We start from the raw sequence: 20,572 nt of genomic DNA, 5'->3' as shown, positions 1-20,572 counted from the left end.
AAGTGTGAGAGAACAGATCCTTTTGGCAAATACTACAATACACCAGATGCTGCATATTCCCCCAGTAAACACAGGGGATATCACCACACTATCAGTACAGCCAAACAGGGCTACTTGGCCAGTAATACCAATAGTGCGCTCCGTTACTGGGTCTATTACCACTGTCAGAGCACAGATAGGTATGTTTTGGAAACCCACAACTGCCCCGTGTGGTTGTGTCACACAATATGACCATGTGTGGGTTGTTGTTCATAACAATGCATGCCATTGCCTAAACCAGCAATGGCAATGCACACATGATGTATGTGTGTGACACACACGCATATATATACCTGTGACCTTCAGTAGTTACCATGTCTGACACGTGCCTCAAGTGGATAAATGGTATTCGCAATGCATAACAATATGACTGTGTCTTACTGTGCAGGGGCTGCATGCGGTATGTGTCTATACAGTGTGGGTTGTATATGGTATAATACCTACAGCAGGGGATAGACATCTGGTCTGGGCCATATAGTCTACATGTAGTCGATGAACAGGTGCTGCATGTTTCCACCTGTTGTGGGAGTGGTAACATGTTGTTCCACTGCAATTCAGTGACTACATGCTGGGAACCTTTCAGCTAGTGTGTTGTAGCTACAGTAATGCTCATGCACAATGTTTGGCTGGATGCAGTCCAGCCATATAAAGACATTTATAGAGACTGTCATATTGCCAGTGTTGTTAGGGAGGATAGGTGGGTTTCCTGTGTATGGGAGGGTTGTGTGTGCCAGGCTATGAACCAGACGGCAGTCCAACACACTGTTAGCTGCTCATGGATAGGCCCTGATGCACAGGTCACAGGTATATATGTGTGTTGTGCCAACAACCTGGAGGTGTGTGTATCTGTAGTGCCTTGTGATACCACCCCCCTGTCCATGTGTGTTACGTGTGTAGGGGACGACAGGCATGGTATGAGGTATAACCTGGCAGTGATGGGTTGCACCTGTGAGCCGTGAATCAGGAATCTGGTACTGCACAGATATTGCAGTTCACCGTGCTGAGGACAGTGTACAGTGCATGCATCTTGCAGTCTACACTGCTGGTGTTGTGTAGCATCACTGTTAGTGTCCTATCCTGTGTGATACCTGCGGAGGTGGCTATGTAATCCGTGTCCTGCAGCAAAAGGCACTATGTGTGTATCAAGGGGCTTCACCAATATACAATGGCCCATGGGTGTCACGTGCAAGCTGCCCCTCGCAAATCATTGTGGCTTCCCTAGCATGTAAGCACACGTTGATAGCCATTGGATACCCTATGAATGACATTGGAGATTGAGCAGAATGTAGACATATAACAGCCTTCCTACATATTGTGGTAGCATACCTGGTGAGGGTATGATGGCAACCAGGATCAGGCTTATACTGGCCCATGCCACATGCTGAGAGATCCCTTCTATGTTCCCTATCATGTAGTCCAGGGAGGTATGTCTCAGGTCATCCATAGTGGCATGGACAATGACTGAGTCATATGTGTCCATACCTCTGACTGACCTGTATGCATGTGTTTTGTGGTGGACCATAGTGCCCCGCAGGCATATCACTGTGACCTTCACCATGTACAGCCTGTTGAGCGGGATCCCACTGCAGCGGCCAAGACAGGTACCTGACACATCTGTAGCAGGTGTGTTGTGTAGCCCTACAGGCTGTGAGTGTGTGGCACACAGGATGTGTGTGCCATGTGTGGCATGTGCTCTGTTCTGACATAACGTATGCCTGTGTGCCAGTTGTGGAGGTGTGTGATGCTCAGGCAGGATGCTATTCTGAGTCTCCAAGTATGCCCCAGTGTGTTCGTATTGCTGTCAGTGTGGGTCTATGTCAGACTGGTATTGTAGTCACTGTAGTATGTCATGCCACCTGACAGGGTATGGCAGTACTGGGTACAGAGTGATCAGTCCCCAGATTGGCTATGTGGTGGCATCCCACACATGTGTTGTACGTTCCTGGCCAGGGGAGAGGGTTGACTGCATACATGTGGCAGCTGTGACCTTGACACATGACTCACATAAACCACAACTGGACCATAGAGGTGATTCTCAGGTTACCTTTGCACATCCTACCATAGTAGTGTGATTGCCATGGTGATTTCCAACACATAGGGCCAATGGGGAACAACATACTGCAGGTAAGTATGTGTGGGTGTACTGCTACCGATTTCATAGCACTGGCATATATGACTGCACACATGGGTAAATGCAAGGTAAGTCATGTGCAATATGTCACAGGCAACGTACATGTGAACAGGACAGACAGTGACATTCTGTCATGTGGAAACTTGACATACATATAGTACGCTATGCAGATGTCACTAGGAGTCCACAGAAGCTCTGTAACTCTGCATTGCAGGTGGAAGCAGTGTTCCAGGGAACCCCAAGCAAACAAGCATGCAAACAAAGCTACAGTAAGCAGGGCTGGAAGTAGTCCATTGTACAACAAAGAAGGGGTAACACTTACAGTAGGTAACAGTGCAAATATGTAGGCACTATCAACATGTACCCAGGAATGCACAGCTCAGATGTCCATGGTAGAACTGATATTATGTCATAGTTAATTGTGATTTGTATTACATTGGTACTGCACACATATCAACATGCGCAAACATCCACATTGCATAGTCGTTGTGGGCAACATGCCACCATTACTGTACATGTCCATCATTGCGTATCACTACTTGCAGTAGCTTCTCCCCTGTGCTACCTATGTATGTGGCTATCTGTTGACATCCTTACCACCGGTATGCAATAATGTGCAGCTGTTACACTATGGTACTTACTATGGATGTAGATAACAATTCAGGATAGTCACACAGTTACTGCATCAGGCATGCTGGGATATACACACAGTCATATCAGCACACTGTACTGTTATCATCATGATACTAGTAATACACTTCTATGTAGTCACCCTGTGCATCAGCAACGTGTTTACCTGTTCTTGCACTGATGTTGGAGATTGCAGGAGGTGGCACAGTTTCATCATATGCACAGGGTGTGAATTAGGTATGCCTGAGTCTGCCACTGATACCACCAATTGACATGTGTGTGTATGTGTGTTGGTGAGGGACAGCAGTACAGGGTGGGGCACTGTTGGTGCAGTGTGTGCATGTATGTGGTAGCCCTAGGTGTTAACATTTCGCATGTGTGTGTGCATGCACACAGTTCCACCTCATGGCTGCCATATACTGGAGTTTGTGGACAGCCACAGACTGCACCTGCCAGGTCATACCGATCAGTGTCTGTGGGCACAGACATGGTACCTGTGCCTGGCAGGGGTGCTACGGACCGTATCCGGTACTAAGCCAGACTGGGTACTGTCATCAGAAGCGGGACTGTGTTGACTGGACACAGGTCCCTGTTGGGACTGTCCAGAGCCACGTGCACGTGGTCTCTGGGGCGTTCCAATGACAGCACAGACCCAGCATTGCTGGGGCTGCTGCTGGCACTATGGGGGTGTCCGCGGGCCTGTTGTCATCCGCGCCAACTGCCAGCTGCTGCTGTTGCTGGCATACAGCCACGTCGATGCCGCAACCGTCCACCTTTGCCCTGGTTCATGGACATGTGGTTGTGGAACTGCTGTAATATGCCCCCACAACGTCTGTCTATGACATCGGTGAAATTACGGATAGCATCCGCAATGTCACGCATACTGTCAGTCATGGCTGTGCGACATGCTCTCAGCTCCCTCAGACCCTGTCTGGTGTACGTTTCCATATGCGACTGTGCCTGCATGACAGCCCAAAACATAGCTGAGGTTGACAGACCTCTTTGGGCAAGTCTGCCAGAGGCAGTACGCCCACGGATGATCCCACGAGAACCCATGGGCAACTGTCCGTGTGGTACCATCGCAGGACCCTGCCCATGGCTGCTGTGTGGGGAAGCATGTGCCACAGATACCACATTACCCTGGTCAATGCCCACTGTATGCTGTCCATCACCTAGGGACAATGGTGACATAGGATGTACTGGCAGGATGACTGTGCGCAATGATGGGGTTGACAGCTGTGTACTGTCAATTGGCTGACCAATGACAGACCCTGACACACTTTCCTGTGCCATTACACAGATATCATCATTATCCGTACCTGTGGCACCAGATTCAGGTTCCCTGCTGCAGGACACCAGAGCAGCACCGGAACCTGTGGGAGGAAGACAGGAAACACAGTCTACAATGTCTAACACAATGTTACCAGTGATGCACCAATGCACACATGCACACATGCACACGTGGACACATGCACACATGCACACATGTACATGTGGACACAGGCACACATGCACACATGCACATGTGGACACAGGCACACATGGACACATGCACACGTTGACACAGACACACATGCACACATGCACACGTGGACATGTGCACACGTGGACACATTTACTCATGCACACATGCACACATGCACACGTGCACACGTGGACACAGGCACACATGCACATGTGCACACATGCATACATGCACACATGCACACGTGGACACAGGCACACATGCACACGTGGACACAGGCACACATGCACACATGCACACATGCACACATGTACACTGGCACACAGGCACACATGCACACATGCACACATACACTGGAACACAGGCACACATGCACACATGCACACGTGGACACAGGCACACATGCACACATGGACACAGGCACACATGCACACGTGGACATAGGCACACATGCACACATGCACACCCCGCAGTATACACACAGAGCACTACTGAGTTACACTAGTATTACTAGCACTATCAGGACTGTTATAGGTATTGTTAAAATACACTCACCAGCATGGATGGGCTGCCTTGCTGTAACACCGGAGGGATCTGCAGAAATGAGGAGATTAATGTCAGTGGGCACAACTGTGCCATTGATACTGCGTATGATACAGTGCAGTAGTACACCAGTTGCCTTTCACATGTCAGCTGCTGATATTGGAAATATCACACCTGCACAATTACATAGTATGTTGACAGCTACATACCACGGACACACCTTACACATGCATAAACTAACAGTGTACAGAACAGTCAAGTGTACATATGGCATATTACCTGCATGCTCCATGTTGTGTTGCTGTGTGGATCCAGCCTCCATCATAATGCAGGTGTGTTGCTGTTGCTGTTCCTGGGCTGGAACCACAACACTTAGGACTAGCCCCTCCAGTCTGGTGAGGGGGGGATGTGTAGCCACCCCACCTCCTGTGGCGACCTGTTGCCTGTGGATATCCGACGCACACTGATGGACATTTCTGATTAAATCACTGCAGTGATGTCGTACCTGCTCATATGTCCTATTATGCGAGCCAATGTCATTTACCCTACGGACAAGGTCTTGCCACAGTGCAGCCCTCTCCTGCTGATTCTGGCTGGTGCGGGAGAACAGTATGTCATAATCCCGCACCAAGCTCTGGTGTATCTCTTCATCTTCTGCAGCAGAGTAGGCAGGATTTCGCTGACGCGCCATGTCCCTGGAAGAGAACACAAACAGGATATCAGCAGACTATGTCAGCAATATATGGCACACATACTATACATGATACTCAACTGTAGTGATATACTACTACTCCCATATGTAGCATGTGTGTGTCTCTTGGTGGATACACAAGTACATGGCCAGATATCAGTGCTCAGCCAACACCTGTGCAACAATACCTGCCACATTCCATACAACATAGTAGCATGCCCCATCGGTCAGCACACTGAGACAGGTCCAATGCACAGCCTCACTCTGGGGGTTCATACCAAGGTACTGTATGTGGAACGCCATCCACTAGTGTGATCTGGATGCAAATTACTCGGTCTGGATATACATATCCCACCACCACCACCACCAGCACAGTAGACTACTTTGATATATATGTGATTAGACAGATATTCATTTGTTAGGACTGACATGGTATCCATGCAGCCCACTGGGCCAGTGGAAGCCACAACCCACACTGTTGACCCCTTTGCGAATGCTTCCCATGGACATCCCAAAGAATGCATGGAACATGCACACACATTTCTAACCCAGACCCTATGCGCAAAGGTTAGGCATCCTGTCTGGTGGACCCCAGCCAAAGGCAGAATGTATAATGATAGAAGGAGGCTACTGCAGGACAGAGCAGATTCACATAAAGGGAAGGCATCTGTGGTCAGCACTGGTAATAAGCTACGGTCTCTCATAACAACATCCACGGCCTACTCTGGGAGGGAAATGGCCACGAACACTATAGATAACCATAGGGCCTTCTTCAGTTATGTTAGACATATGGACCAAATGCCTCAGATATGCTCTGAGTTACTACACACCTACTTAACATTCACTGAACACACAGATATTGGCAACATTCTCGCAGACAGGTTCAGTGCACGTATCCCCCCTCCTTCTCCCCCACACTTAGAAATACTTATCACAGCTGAATGTAACCTCCCTATCATCTCAGATGTCAGGTGAGGGCCGCCCTCAGCAAAGCAGAACACACAGCATCAATGTGACCTGATGGTATCCCTGGATGTGTGCTACGTGAACTCCAAGAGGACATACAACTGCATATAAGACTGATATTTAACCTTGGCCGTACTACGGGATATGTACCTGAACACTGGCATACAGCAACAGTGGTCCCACTCCACTAAGGAGGCACCTCTACTGACCCTGGGAACTACCGCCCCATAAGCTTAACCAGCCTGGTCTGCAAAGCTATGGAATGATTCCATATGGGATGCATATACAGCGATATTGGGAACCTGCAGACACTTGATCCCACCCAGTTTGCCTTTGTGATGGGCTGATCCTGCCTTTTGAACCTGGTTGACCTTTCAAAACAGTCACTACAGCCACTGATGGGGGCAATGCAGTCCATACAGCCTACCTGGACTTGCCTAAGGCCTTCAACACAGTACTCCACTCAGGCATCATAGACAAGCTCATTAGCTTACATGTTACTACATATGTCACATGATGGGTTGCACACTGGCTGACATACAGAATCCATAATATCGATATTGCGGGAGCCATGTCAGACTCAATGTCAGTCACATGTGGTATCCCACAGGGCTCTGTCCTAGGACCCCTCTTGTTTGGCATTTACTTCTCAGATGTGAAGGCAAACATGTGCGGGTTGTGGATAACAAAGGTCCCAGATGACTGCGAACTAGGCGCCATAGTCATTACACCAGCTGACACACACATCCTACAGACAGGCCTCACTGAAACAGACAACTGGTGCCAGGATCATGGCCTAACACTGAATGACATGTAATGTATAGTCATCCCCTTTGGGTGAAACTACGTGCACATAACTTATCACATGGACATACCTATAGATACAGACCTATGACACATATGGAGGGTTCACAGTATGTAGACTATTAACTTGTTACTTTACATTACCTGTGTTTGTCGCAGCTGGTTGCGTTACTGTTACTACAGCTTCCTGCTGCTGCTAGCCCAGCTTGGTGCTGACACTGCTGACAGCTTCAACTTAGTTTGTGTTACGTGTGTTTTTGTTTGTGTTCTTATTTTCTTTTTTTTTTTTCATTCTCTCTCTCTCTCTCTCTCTGCCTCCAGATGGTGCAATGAAAATATTGCATGTGTGGAGTGTGAGTACAGGATGCTTTTGTAGGTATCTGCATAAATCCATGTGATGGCCTCTGCACCAATTGTAAGCCAGCATTTGCTAATTGCATACAGCCAGTTGTGTACTGATTGCAGTTCTCACTGTAATTTCAGGACAGTGCTATAAAAGGGTATGTGAGATAGGCATTGCCCTTTCAGACTGTAAGGGCGGGGACCATGCTGGTATGCTGTGGACACTGTTCTGTTTGTGTAAAGGTTAGTATCTCTCTCATGATTCAGGCTGTGTTGTAGATTCACATTTCTCCACTCCTCTCTCCTGTTTCCTGTACTAAGTGTGTATGCACACTGACACCTACAACTATATATATATATATATATATATATATATATATATATATATATGTAAATATACATACATTTATATATGTACATTAACTGACATTATTACCTACTAGCTACCAACTAGCATGGCTATTTCTGTTCACACACTACTATTATAGAAATCCACTAGATTTGACAGTAAGTATACATGACATGCTTTGTGTACTACACATCCTATATTCCCTTTACATTCATTCCTACTATTACATGATATATTTATTTTAGCACAATGTTCTTGTATAACAGTCATGGCTTAGTGGTAGGTCATGCAGACTACTGTGTCCAAGGTCCTCGGTTTGGGACTGACAGTGGGATTTTATTTTGCTTTTGAACTGACTACAGGACCTGTCAATCAGAGTGACTAAGGCATGCACACTGGCGTTCAGCTCTGCGCACACCCACTTACAACTGCTTAACAGTGCTTACTCTGGCACACACCCGTGCTATTTTCTTTGAAAGAAATGAAAATGAGGAGACAGGAAAGTGGTGAAAAATGGGTCACAAAGAGGGTAAGACAGTAGGGGAAACAAGCTTGGGTTTTGCAGGAGGGATGTAGGTAGGTAAGGCCCATAGCTGCCCATTTTCTTCATCAGCAACAGCTGTGCATATGTTTGTAATTTGGTGTGACATTTGAAACCTTCGCCATAGGCTCTGCGGTTCGCAGAATGGACACCTGCAGCTGTAATATAAATGAAGTAATATTGGAATACACATCTCCATAATATCAACTAGTTTAATTTCTTACATACATAATTAAATGTAACTTACTCAGTAGTGGGGCGTTGGGCATTTGCCCGGCCTCCTGGAGCCAAAGGTTCAATTGGTCCTACTTACGTCTCCTCAGGTCCGCATGGTGGTGACGGACCTGCTCACCAGTCCTTGGAATCCCTGTGGCACTGGTGAGATCATGAGCCAACCGTTCCCATGCCTCAGCCCTATATGCTCCCCACAGGAACTGGCCCTGCATGAGTTGGGCCTCATGATTGTGGACTAGGAGCAAGACCATATATCTGGACTCCTCAATGCCCCACCTCTGTGCTCGAAAGCAACTACCCTCACCTACTCCTGACATTCTGGCTGCAAGTTAGTTCTACAATCGTTTATGCTGTGTATTCCTGCCTATGGGGCTTATATATGCCGTTTTTCCTGCACTTATCTGTGATTGGCAATTTTGGAATTGTATCAACTTCACAAAACCTGCTTTGTCATGCTCCACTTTCTATTCATTCCTATATATTTGCTATTACTGCATTTCTAAGTACAGCTGTCATGGCTTAGTGGTTCAGTACCTTGACTATGGTGCATGGTATCCTGGGTTCGAACCTGGCCACTGCTTTTTATATTTTATGACTGTCTAGACAGGCAAGGGGGTGTGTCTGTGTAAAGGCAATTTTGTTACAGCTTGCTCAACATTGCCCATCGGTTAGCTTGTTGGCGCGGTGCACAGCTCCGCGCAAATGAGTTACGCTAGTTTACGCTTCATTTGGCTGTCAGCACGCATATTACACTCAGCTCAGCTAGGGGCACACAGTTTCAGCATGTTAAACCACTGCTCACCTATGGGCACTCATTTTCCACCTGTTAAACCACTGCTCACCTACGGGCAGATGCACTCACCTTGTTAAACTGTAGCTCAGCTATACGCACATCTGGCATTTTTTATTATTTCGTTATCTCACATTTCTTCAAAATAAATGGCCTATTTCATTACATTTTACATAAAATATAATTTTATATGTGTACATATATGTCAGGGACTTGTTTCGTGCTTATTTTACTAAAAATAAAATTTGATGTTGTGGGGGCTCGAACCATGACTGCCTGCTCTTCAGCCGATGTCTCTACTGCTACGCTATTTGGCTTACTTTCCATAGTTAGTTCTTATATGCTTTTCCACTTACTGCTAACTGTGGCTGAGCTACGGGCATGCCCGCGCAAACGAGCGCACTCACAGGCAAACATCTTTACAATTTAAAAAAAATATATAACATGTTCATTTATATATTTTATGTTCATAGTCTGTGGGGGCATGTGTTGTGTTGTGTTGTGTTTATTCACATTTCCATGGACTCTTGTCGTGGGTGTTTACTTTGGGCACTTTTACTCTTCTGGGGGCGTGTCCGCTAGCAGGGCTCGGCCTACGGACACGCCTCCTACTGTCTTCCACAGACCGTGTTAGCCTTAGGTGTGATTCAGCATGCCCTCATGCATATGCATGACTTGCTGACGTCACACCGTTTAACTGCAGCCTCCGTGTAAGCCTTGTATCTCTTACACTGACGCTTCGTGAATCCTGCCCATTGTCTATCAAAGCATTGCTCAAGCCATGCCAAGAAATTTACCATATATTCTTTGTCTTTGTATAGATCAGTGATTATTTATATGCATGTGTCATGTACAGAGAAGGCCTATATTTCCTTTGCAGACTTTCTACAATGTCAGTTGGAACAAACCACTTGACTCTGTCCTAAGTCGTCTACTTGCAAACTAGTAATAATCATTAACTATGAAATGACACATTTTATTTTAATTTTTCATCTAGCTCATCCTTCTCTCAGTAATTCTTTTAACTAAGTTCCTTCATTAGAAACAAATAATGCTGTATGAGCCAATGGAAATGTTTTATTGCAAAACCATATTATACACTTTATAAAGTTCTCCATATCAGCAGTCACTGCCTCCCCACTTTAGTTTCACTTGACACAACCTTCACACTATGAATTATTGATATCTTCAGTAATGTTTAACAGTGCCTTTAGCCACTTCATCATTCTTCACTTTATTTATTTAACATTTGTTTACCGGGAAAGGCTGACTTGGAACTAAGCCAATTTTCAGAGGAGGCCTGGGGAGAAACACTCCAAACGCATGTGTATGAAACGTGGGAGGTAACCAAAGCACCCAGGGGAAACTCACACAAATGAAAGGAGGACATGCAGACTCCACACAGAAGGCACTCCAGCCATGAATTGAACTGGAGGACCTCTTGCTGTGAGTCAACAACTCTACTGTTGCACCACTATACGATCTGCAGTGTGTTGTCAAAAATTAAATATTATTTGTAAGGGTTTCTTTACACATGACATCAAACTAACCAGTCATGTGTTCCAGACTTAGAGTTTACTACAATTTCTTTAAATTGACATCATAACCAACCCCTTCTAGTCTAGGCATATTTTACCTTCATTCATGATTTATTAAAAAGAACAGAAACAAGGGAAAAAAGCAGCATACATCCATTTTTAATCTAATGGTACTATAGCCACAGAATGCTTGTACAAGCATAGAGATGTGAAGTAAATAATATGTGTCTATAAATGCATTTGTAGAAAAAGTAATAAAAAATAATTTTCAAGTCAGAGCTGAGGAAGAAATTGTAAGTCACTGATAATTATATATCAAAAGCAAAAAACAGGAGTATCGTAAGGCAGATAAGGAAAGTCCACATCAACAATACTTCACAATAGTAGAGTATTCCAAATAAGGCAGTCTTCACTTCACCAAAGGAATAAATAGAGATCTCGGTTTATTTAGCAAATATTCAAAGTCGGCAAGCGCTTTCACTCTCATGGGCTTCTTCAAGCCAAAAACACTTCACATTTTTAAAAAGCTTATATATACTTAATATAATAACATCACATCCTGTGAGGTAATCACATAGCCTGCCATTAATTAAAACAATTACTAATTACATCTCTATATAAAATCTTATATTATGAGATAATGACATAAGTCATCTAAAAACATAAGTCAAATTTCTCTAACAGGTATTTCATACTGTATGCATAAGCTATTACCCAAAATTCATATGTATACATGTATTTGTCCAAGTAATTCAACTTTTAAATTCTCAACTTCCTACCTTTCAACATGGGTTTTAGGGGAACTCTATCATTAAGCCCAGGCTTCCTGTCCGCTCTCAACCTAATAATCCATTTCATCTCACATTGTTCTGTATAATTCATAACATCTCCTCCTCTTAATGTGGGTATATTAACCTGAATAACTAAAAACTTAAACTTATGCTGCTCAGATGTTTCTAAAATATGTTTTGAAAGGTCATTTTTATTTGATTTAATGCGAATGTTATACTGATGTTCCCTGATTTTATCTTTGAGTCTTCTATCTGTTTTGCCCACATAAAATGCTAGGCAAAACATACAATAGACTAAATAAACAATGTGTTCAGTAGCACATGTGGCCATAGCACTAAATCGAAAGCATTGTTGACTAATAGGGTGTATAAAAATGCATTGCTGTCTATCAAATTGCAGAAATTACATTTCCTGCAGTGTTTAGTCTTACCAGATGAAACATTGTGTTGTTGACTACTAGTTCTATCAGGATAGCAAAGCAGTCTATGAAGGTTCATATGATTCTTATAAATAAACCTGGGGGAATATCCCACAATATTACGTAGTTGTGGGTCAACCGTAAGGATGTCCCAATACCAAGAATAAATATTTCTAATCTCATTGACATCCTGTGTATAGTATATTGACACCTTAGTTCTAACATTATATCCCGTTGCATCGGTTTATATATTATTTCTTTCATTCTCTTTTACTACTCTACTCGTAAAATAAGGGGACGCTCTATTTTTCCTAAGTGTTTCTACCCTTCCAAAGCCTTCACTAATTTGTCTCTGGTCATAGGCTCTCTCTATTAATTGGGAGCTAAGATTAGACAATTCACTATAAAATCCTGCCTCAGTAGGATTAAGACAAGACACCCTCATAGCTTGCCCTCTCACAATGTTTCTAAATACAAACTTGGGATGCATGCTTGTTCTATATAATAATGAATTCCTATAACATGATTTTCTGAAGACACCTGCATTCAATAAACCACTAGGTAGTCTTTCTACATACACATCTAGGAAAGGAACTGAGGTCAATGATGCATTCATGGTAAATTTCAAATACGGGGTCAACATATTTACTTCTTCCAAGAAATCCCCTAATTCCTTTTCACTGGCTGTCCACACCAGGAAAAGGTCATCCTCAAAACGTGAATAAAATTTCACAAACCTCTTAAAGCTGTCAAGTTCAAATAATCAAAACCTTTCCCAGTCAGCCATAACCAGGTTGGCGTAGCTATTGGCACATGAAGTGCCCATAGCCACGCCATCCTTCTGTATATGAAGTTTTTGATTGAACGTAAAGACATTGTTTGTCAACACAAGGTCTAACAACTTACAAAAGGTGTCTATAGAACATCCAAGGGAATTAGGATGAATTTCCAAGCATCTTCGTATACTTTCAGTACCTTCACTATTTGGAATCATAGTGAACAAAGATTGAACATCTAATGTAACTAGCCAATATGGTAAGTCTATAGGTAGATCTGTCATCTTCTCATACAACATCAAAAGAAATTGGTGTCTTTCAAAATATAACCATATGTATTAACTACTGGTCTAAGACAATGCTCTAAATATAGAGATAAGGGTTCTGTAACCCAGCCTCGGCCAGCTACAATAGGCCTCATTGGGGGATTAAGCGAATGTTTATGAACTTTGGGTAAACCTTGTATACTTGGGAGTGATGGATAATTAACATGAAAAAAAATCTTTTGTTGTTCAGTAATCATACCATTATCTAATAATTCTACTAAAAGTGTAGATATCTCATAAATGCACCTTTCTATCTGACTGGACACAATGGAACAATAAAAATATGTATCTTTTAACATATTTTCCATACTCTCAACGTAACTTTTTCTATCCATCACAACAACTAGACCTCCCTTATCTGCTGGTCTAATAATAATATTAGGGTCACACCTAAGTGTATTTAAAGCCATCCTTAATCTTGGACTTAAATTACCATACTATTTCCTATCTTTATTCTCATTGTTACTTTTATGTAGATCTTCTTCAACCAGTTTAGAAAATGCATCAATTAATGGGTGTAAATTTGGTACAAAAGTACTTGTTTTTTTTTTTAATTAAAACTAGCATTAACTGGTATAATGTTCCTATAGTCAAGTTTCAGTTGTATATTATGACAAAATAATTTCACATCCATAACAGAATCAGTTATTTCACTCTTGGTAGAGGGTATAAAAGTTAAACCTCTATTCAAAACTTCTAATTCATCATGGGTAAGATTTCTAGTTGAAATATTCCAAACTAATGATTTATCGCTTTCTACCACATTTTTCTTTGGTGTAGGGCCCACATATTCTTCCCCTGACACCTTTCGTTTTTGTCTCCCTTGACACATTGACCTGTCCCTTTCTCCTTTCCGGAACTCATGTATGGGGAAAGGGGTAAGTTCATTCTGTTCGATATGTCCATAATTTAACATACTATTTTTCTTTCTAACAGAACCATCATTACCACCTTGATTATTTGATGTACCAAGGGGTATATTGCTTCCCATGTCTGTGGTACATACATTCACATCATTACTAGGTTGTTCTAAGTTATCTACTATAGCCAAAGATTCAGATGTTTCATTAATAGCGTTTTCATTATGAACAACAGCAGTGGTTATAATAACATTTCTAACTTTGTTCGAAGATGGCCCACTATCCTTAAAAGATACCATATCACCTCTAAATTCATTTACACAAGCAGTAGTACTGTTAGTTACTTTAGAAACAGTGGGAGCTACTCTCCCTTGTCCATTTTTATGAAAATCAGTCCTCGGCCAAGTGAACACATGGCCGTTTCTAAAATCGATAGTGTCTCTTTGAATTTTATTCTGTTTTTATTCGAGTAATTTTTTTCTCTAACAAAAATACATTGTCTACTAGTTTTTTCCATAAATTTGTCAACCACTATAGGGGGATATGTAGAATAAATAAACTGTTGTTGTTCCTTGATACGAGTATGCAAGGCAGCTTCATCTGGGCTAAAAAAATAATTTAGTAAAGTCATATAATATATACTAGTTTTAATATTAATCTGCTGCCATCTGTATAGCAAATCAGGAAAGACAGTACCTGTAGTCGGCATTTTTAGTATCAGGAGTCCTCTCGGTATTATTTTTTGGCTAATACACACTTCAAAGTGTTGCTGCTGAAGCTGCATTCTTTTCAATTTCAAAAAATCCACCTCTAGTTGGTTTAACAAAGTGTAAAGTCCGCTACAGTCCTCTTCATGTGTTGGTTCATTCATCGCACTATGTGTCACATCATAAGCCATTAACGAGTTCTCATCCCCTGAGATGCAATTTTAAACCTACTCAGGTTCCATTGATTATTCAATGGATTACCAGGGTTGTACATTAATTCAACGCACTGTGCAAGTTGTTCTGCCATAACAACTGGGTAGCAAATAACAAATATAAAGAATAAAGCGTCAAGATTTGCTACCCAGAGGTATACTCTCCTGTAGTAAAATAATAATATATCAAAAGCAAAAAACAGGAGTATCGTAAGGCAGATAAGGAAAGTCCACATCAACAATACTTCACAATAGTAGAGGATTCCAAATAAGGCAGTCTTCACTTCACCAATTGAATAAATAGAGATTTCGGTTTATTGAGCAAATATTCAAAGTCAGCAAGAGCTTTCACCAGGCTTCTTCAAGCCAAAAATGCATCACATTTTTAAAACGCTTATATATACTTAAAATAATGACATCACATCCTGTGAGATAATCACATAGCCTGCCATTAATTAAAACAATTACTAATTACATCTCTATATAAAATCTTAAATTATGAGATAATGACATAAGTCATCTAAAAACATAAGTCAAATTTCTCTAACAGGTATTTCATACTGTATGCATAAGCTATTACCCATTATGTGTATTTGTCCAAGTAATTCAACTTCTAAATTCTCAACTTCCTACCTTTCAACATGGGTTTTAGGGGAACTCTGTCATTAAGCCCAGGCTTCCTGTCCGCTCTCAACCTAATAATCCATTTCATCTCACATTGTTCTGTATAATTCATAACATCGCCTCCTCTTAATTTTCAGAGGAGGCCTGGGGAGAAACACTCCAAGCACATGTGTATGAAATGTGGGAGGTAACCAAAGCACCCAGGGGAAACTCACACACATGGAAGGAGGACATGCAGACTCCGCACAGAAGGCACTCCAGCCAAGAATTGAACTGGAGGACCTCTTGCTGTGAGGCAACAACTCTACCATTGCACCACTATACGATCTGCAGTGCGTTGTCAAAAATTAAATATTATTTGTATGGGTTTCCTTACACATGACATCAAACTAACTAGTCATGTGTTCCAGACTTAGTGTTTACTACAGTTGCTCTAAATTGACATCATAACCAATCCATTCTAATCTTGGTATATTTTACCTTCATTCATGATTTATTAAAAAAAAAAACAGAAACAAGGAAAAAAAGCAGCATACATCCATTTTTAATCTAATGGTACTATAGACACAGAATGCTTGTACAAGCATAGAGATATGAAGTAAATAATATGTGTCTATAAATGCATTTGTAGAAAAAGTAATAAAAAATAATTTTCAAGTCAGAGCTGAGGAAGAAATTGTAAGTCACTGATAACTATATTCAGCTAAGGGTGTTCATTTTATTTTTCCAATTTGATTTTATTCTGCTTATAAACTGCAATTTACAAATGTCATTAAAAGACATGTTCGACCATGGGTACTAGTACTGTTTTTAATATTGCTTTCATTCATTTAGGGTTCAGGAATGAAATTAATCTCAAACTGTGCAATGAAGAAAGTTTTTAGCTGCCCAACCAGCACAACAACCACCACCACCACCACCACCACCACAACAACAACAAAAGATGGTCCGACAGTTTCAGATGGTGAGACTGGTTTATTCAGAAAATATGATATGATATGATATGGTATTATAGAATGTCTCACTGAATACTGTTATCTACTAATAGGAATAGTAGATAGCAGTTAGTTATTTACTTGTTAGGCTGTTGTATATCACTGACAGTTTTATGTAAGGACTCAAAGTATGAGTCATAATCTGCATCACAAATTGTTTCTGTATTTTTAGGTTTAATATAACATTTATAAGAAATAGGCACATTGCATCTACTCCAGCTTACTTGAATAGTGTCATTTTTAAAAAAGCATACGATTCCTGTTGTGTAACAGGCAGAGTATCATGTGCAGCAATGGTGTGATAGCACAGAACAGCATACCACATGTATTATCATTAGATAATTAATACAAGAAATTCCATGCCCTTTCAAAAGACATAATATTCAAATATATCTGCAAACTCAGTTCTATTAAGAATATGCAAGGTTTGTTGTGTAAGTGTACAGAAGCAATATATTTTTTAAAAAGTAACTATTTACCTAGCTGATAAAACTCTATCAGCTACTATAAATGATGCATTGCTATTTCCATTGAAAGTCTATACAAACATAAAAGGCGTAATTTCTGGGGACACTGTACTATTCTTCATGAATGAATTCATTGTCAGTATGTAGATGACTTCAGTTTACCTGATCAGCTCCAAGCATGCCATAAGTACAAAACATTAGATTGCAATCTTACTCCTCCATTGAATCTTTTTTGAACAAATCTGCTCTTTTCCTGAATCCAAACAAAACTAAAATCCTACTTTTCATCCCAAAACAATACTCTATCGCAAACATGCCTTTACTATATCATGCACACAAAACACTAGACTTGAGATGTCACACATACTAAACTGCTTGGGGTCACCATAGGGGGGAGGTTGGCATAATGGTTAAGGTGTTTACCTTGCAGACACATGGTCCAGGGTTTGATTCTCACATGGAATAATTGGCAAGGCTTTAAATAGCCCACAAGGGCAATTAGTCTAGTACTAATCTATGAACCATAGATGATTCACTAAAATTTCATAAACACAAAAAAATGGTATCAAAAAGTCATATAAAACTAGGTCTCCTTTGTAAAGCATTTCCCTACTTCACATTGCAATCTATAAAGGTCACTGCTTTTTTATCTTTTGCCAAGTCTCTCTTATGCCTCCCCCTACTCAAAAATGTCAACTCATCTCTTTTGGCTAAACTGGAACTATGTTATAACAAAACAGCAAAATTTGCAATCTATCTTCCAGATAAAAAGTCATTGCCTAGCACTCAACCGGCTGATTAAACCAGTTGGAATTCTCCAGCTATCAACAAGTAAGCCAACTTAAACTGAACCAAAGTATACTTTATCACCGAAACAAATGTCTGGCACTGAAGACAGTAATGCTATGGCGCTGTCCATCTAGATGTGTCAGGTCTAAGGATAAATATCTTGCCCAAATATATACACCAAACAATAAACTTGGTTAAACAATGTATTCCTCGTATGTTTCCAAGTGTTGGAATGGTCTCCCCGTATGATCTAAGACAAATCATAAATCCAAAAGAGTTCAGAGCAAACCTTAGGACCCACCTCTTAGATTCCAAAGTATGCTTCTGTCTCTCTTCTTCTGGCTAAATCTTGCTACAACTCTAGCCCTCTGCCCTCTAGTTCTAGTGTCATTTTGGTTTTCTTGAATAATAGACCCATTAGCTTAGCCACACCTAGAAATTCTTACTACACAACCTGCTATCTAGTAGAAGTAAAGCATTTCACATTCTGTTTCACCTGTCTAGTAATCAAACACTAGTGCGAAGCACCAACAAACACCAACTGGTAAATAGACACAGAATCCACAAACTGTAGGCTCCTTATTGACTTGAATTGTTTTAATGACTTCAAAACGAGATACAAAGTAAAAAACAGGATAAAATCAAGCGCTTTCACCTAGGCTCTCCCAGGCTTTATCAAGACAAGTTCCAAGGCATTTTTCCAGCCTTTTTATAAAAACTCTACAAACAATCATGTAGTCAATCAAACAATTAATCGGTACATAGTCACAATTAATTAACTTTTTCCTTACAAGTACTCATCTTTTAAAAATCTACTATATATATTTCTTACTGAATACCTAAACAAAACTAGTTAATTTTTGATTGCAATGTAAACTCATTGGAATAAAATTGAACATGTACAATACATTTCTTAAAATTTTTAAACGTTTAAATATTGTTATTGTATTAAAACCTTCTATTAGGTTTTATTATTACACAAAAATCCAACTCTCACTACAAATGTATATAAAATATAATTGTAGGTGACAAAATTTAAATTCATCCACCCAGACTAACTCTATAACCTACTGGTACATTGAACATAAATGTTAAGAATAATGGACTAAAAAATTTTTTTCTATCATAGTTGTAATAATAATTCATATGTCAATTCTTATAAAATGCAGTAAAAGTGTTGTATACTAAGCCCAAGGTGTAACTATTATAACTTCGCCCTTCTAAGCTTAAGTGCACTGCTTAGACTTATGACATCATTCAGGCCAGGGGGTCTTAAAGCATCTAATTTCAACTGCCAAAGAAGCTCTTTATATTCTAGGGATGATTCCCAATCCCCTCCTCTTGGGTTACTTTTAACTTGTTCTAATACCAAAAATCTGAGTTCCATCTGTTTACAAATTAGGGAGTGTTTGTAAAATGCGTTTGATTCCTTTTGCTTGCTTACTTCATAAAAATGGCAAAAAGAATTTATGAGCATTTTTATGAAGTAAGTAAGCAAAAGGAATCAAACACATTTTACAAACACTCCCTAATTTGTAAACAGATGGAACTCAGATTTTTGGTATTAGAACAAGTTAAAAGTAACCCAAGAGGAGGGGATTGGGAATCATCCCTAGAATATAAAGAGCTTCTTTGGCAGTTGAAATTAGATGCTTCAAGACCCCCTGGCCTGAATGATGCCATAAGTCTAAGCAGTGCACTTAAGCTTAGAAGGGCGAAGTTATAATAGTTACACCTTGGGCTTAGTATACGACACTTTTACTGCATTTTATAAGAATTGACATATGAATTATTATTACAACTATGATAGAAAAAAATTTTTTAGTCCATTATTCGTAACATTTATGTTCAATGCACCAGTAGGTTATAGAGTTAGTCTGGGTGGATGAATTTAAATTTTGTCACCTACAATTATATTTTATATACATTTGTAGTGTGAGTTGGATTTTTGTGTAATAATAAAACCTAATAGAAGGTTTTAAAACAATAACAATATTTAAATGTTTAAAAATTTTAAGAAATGTATTGTACATGTTCAATTTTATTTCAATGAGTTTACATTGCAATCAAAAATTAACTAGTTTTATTTAGGTATTCAGTAAGAAATATATATAGTAGATTTTTAAAAGATGAGTACTTGTAAGAAAAGAGTTAATTAATTGTGACTATGTACCGATTAATTGTTTGATTGACTACATGATTGTTTGTAGAGTTTTTATAAAAAGGCTGGAAAAATGCCTTGGAACATGTCTTGCTAAAGCCTGGGAGAGCCTAGGTGAAAGCGCTTGATTTTATTCTGTTTTTCACCTGTCTAGTAACCTATTAGAAGGTCTTAGTATAATATTTACTGTTTAGGAGGAACTTAGATTGTCAGTGACTGAACCTCGGGCAACTGAAGCTCAAGCATTCGATCTTCATCCATTAGTAAGGCAATGTGAAGCAATGTGAGGCTTCCCTACAGTGTCAAGTGCAAATGAATACTTAATTTGTAACAACACACCTCCCATTTACTGTTCTGCTCTATCCTGTTTTTACTTATTTAT

At 40.6% G+C, this 20,572-nt stretch overlaps 1 protein-coding gene across 1 annotated transcript in view; it reads left to right on the top strand.

Annotated features, from left to right (window-relative positions):
* LOC122808699 (alpha-2-macroglobulin-like protein 1) overlaps positions 1-20,572 on the top strand; it is a 1,234,219-nt gene that overhangs the window by 711,219 nt on the left and 502,428 nt on the right. The window contains exon 17 of the mRNA XM_044079685.1: positions 16,613-16,742. Within this exon, the coding sequence (XP_043935620.1) occupies positions 16,613-16,742 (130 nt within the window). The remainder of the gene's footprint in view (positions 1-16,612; positions 16,743-20,572) is intronic.

The sequence above is a fragment of the Protopterus annectens genome, chromosome 8.part0, assembly GCF_019279795.1.
Source record: "Protopterus annectens isolate FY-2018-M chromosome 8.part0, PAN1.0, whole genome shotgun sequence".
Classification (NCBI taxonomy): Eukaryota; Metazoa; Chordata; order Ceratodontiformes; family Protopteridae; genus Protopterus; species Protopterus annectens.
The sequence above is the reverse complement of the archived record's forward strand: the minus strand, read 5'-3'. Positions and strand labels throughout refer to the sequence as shown.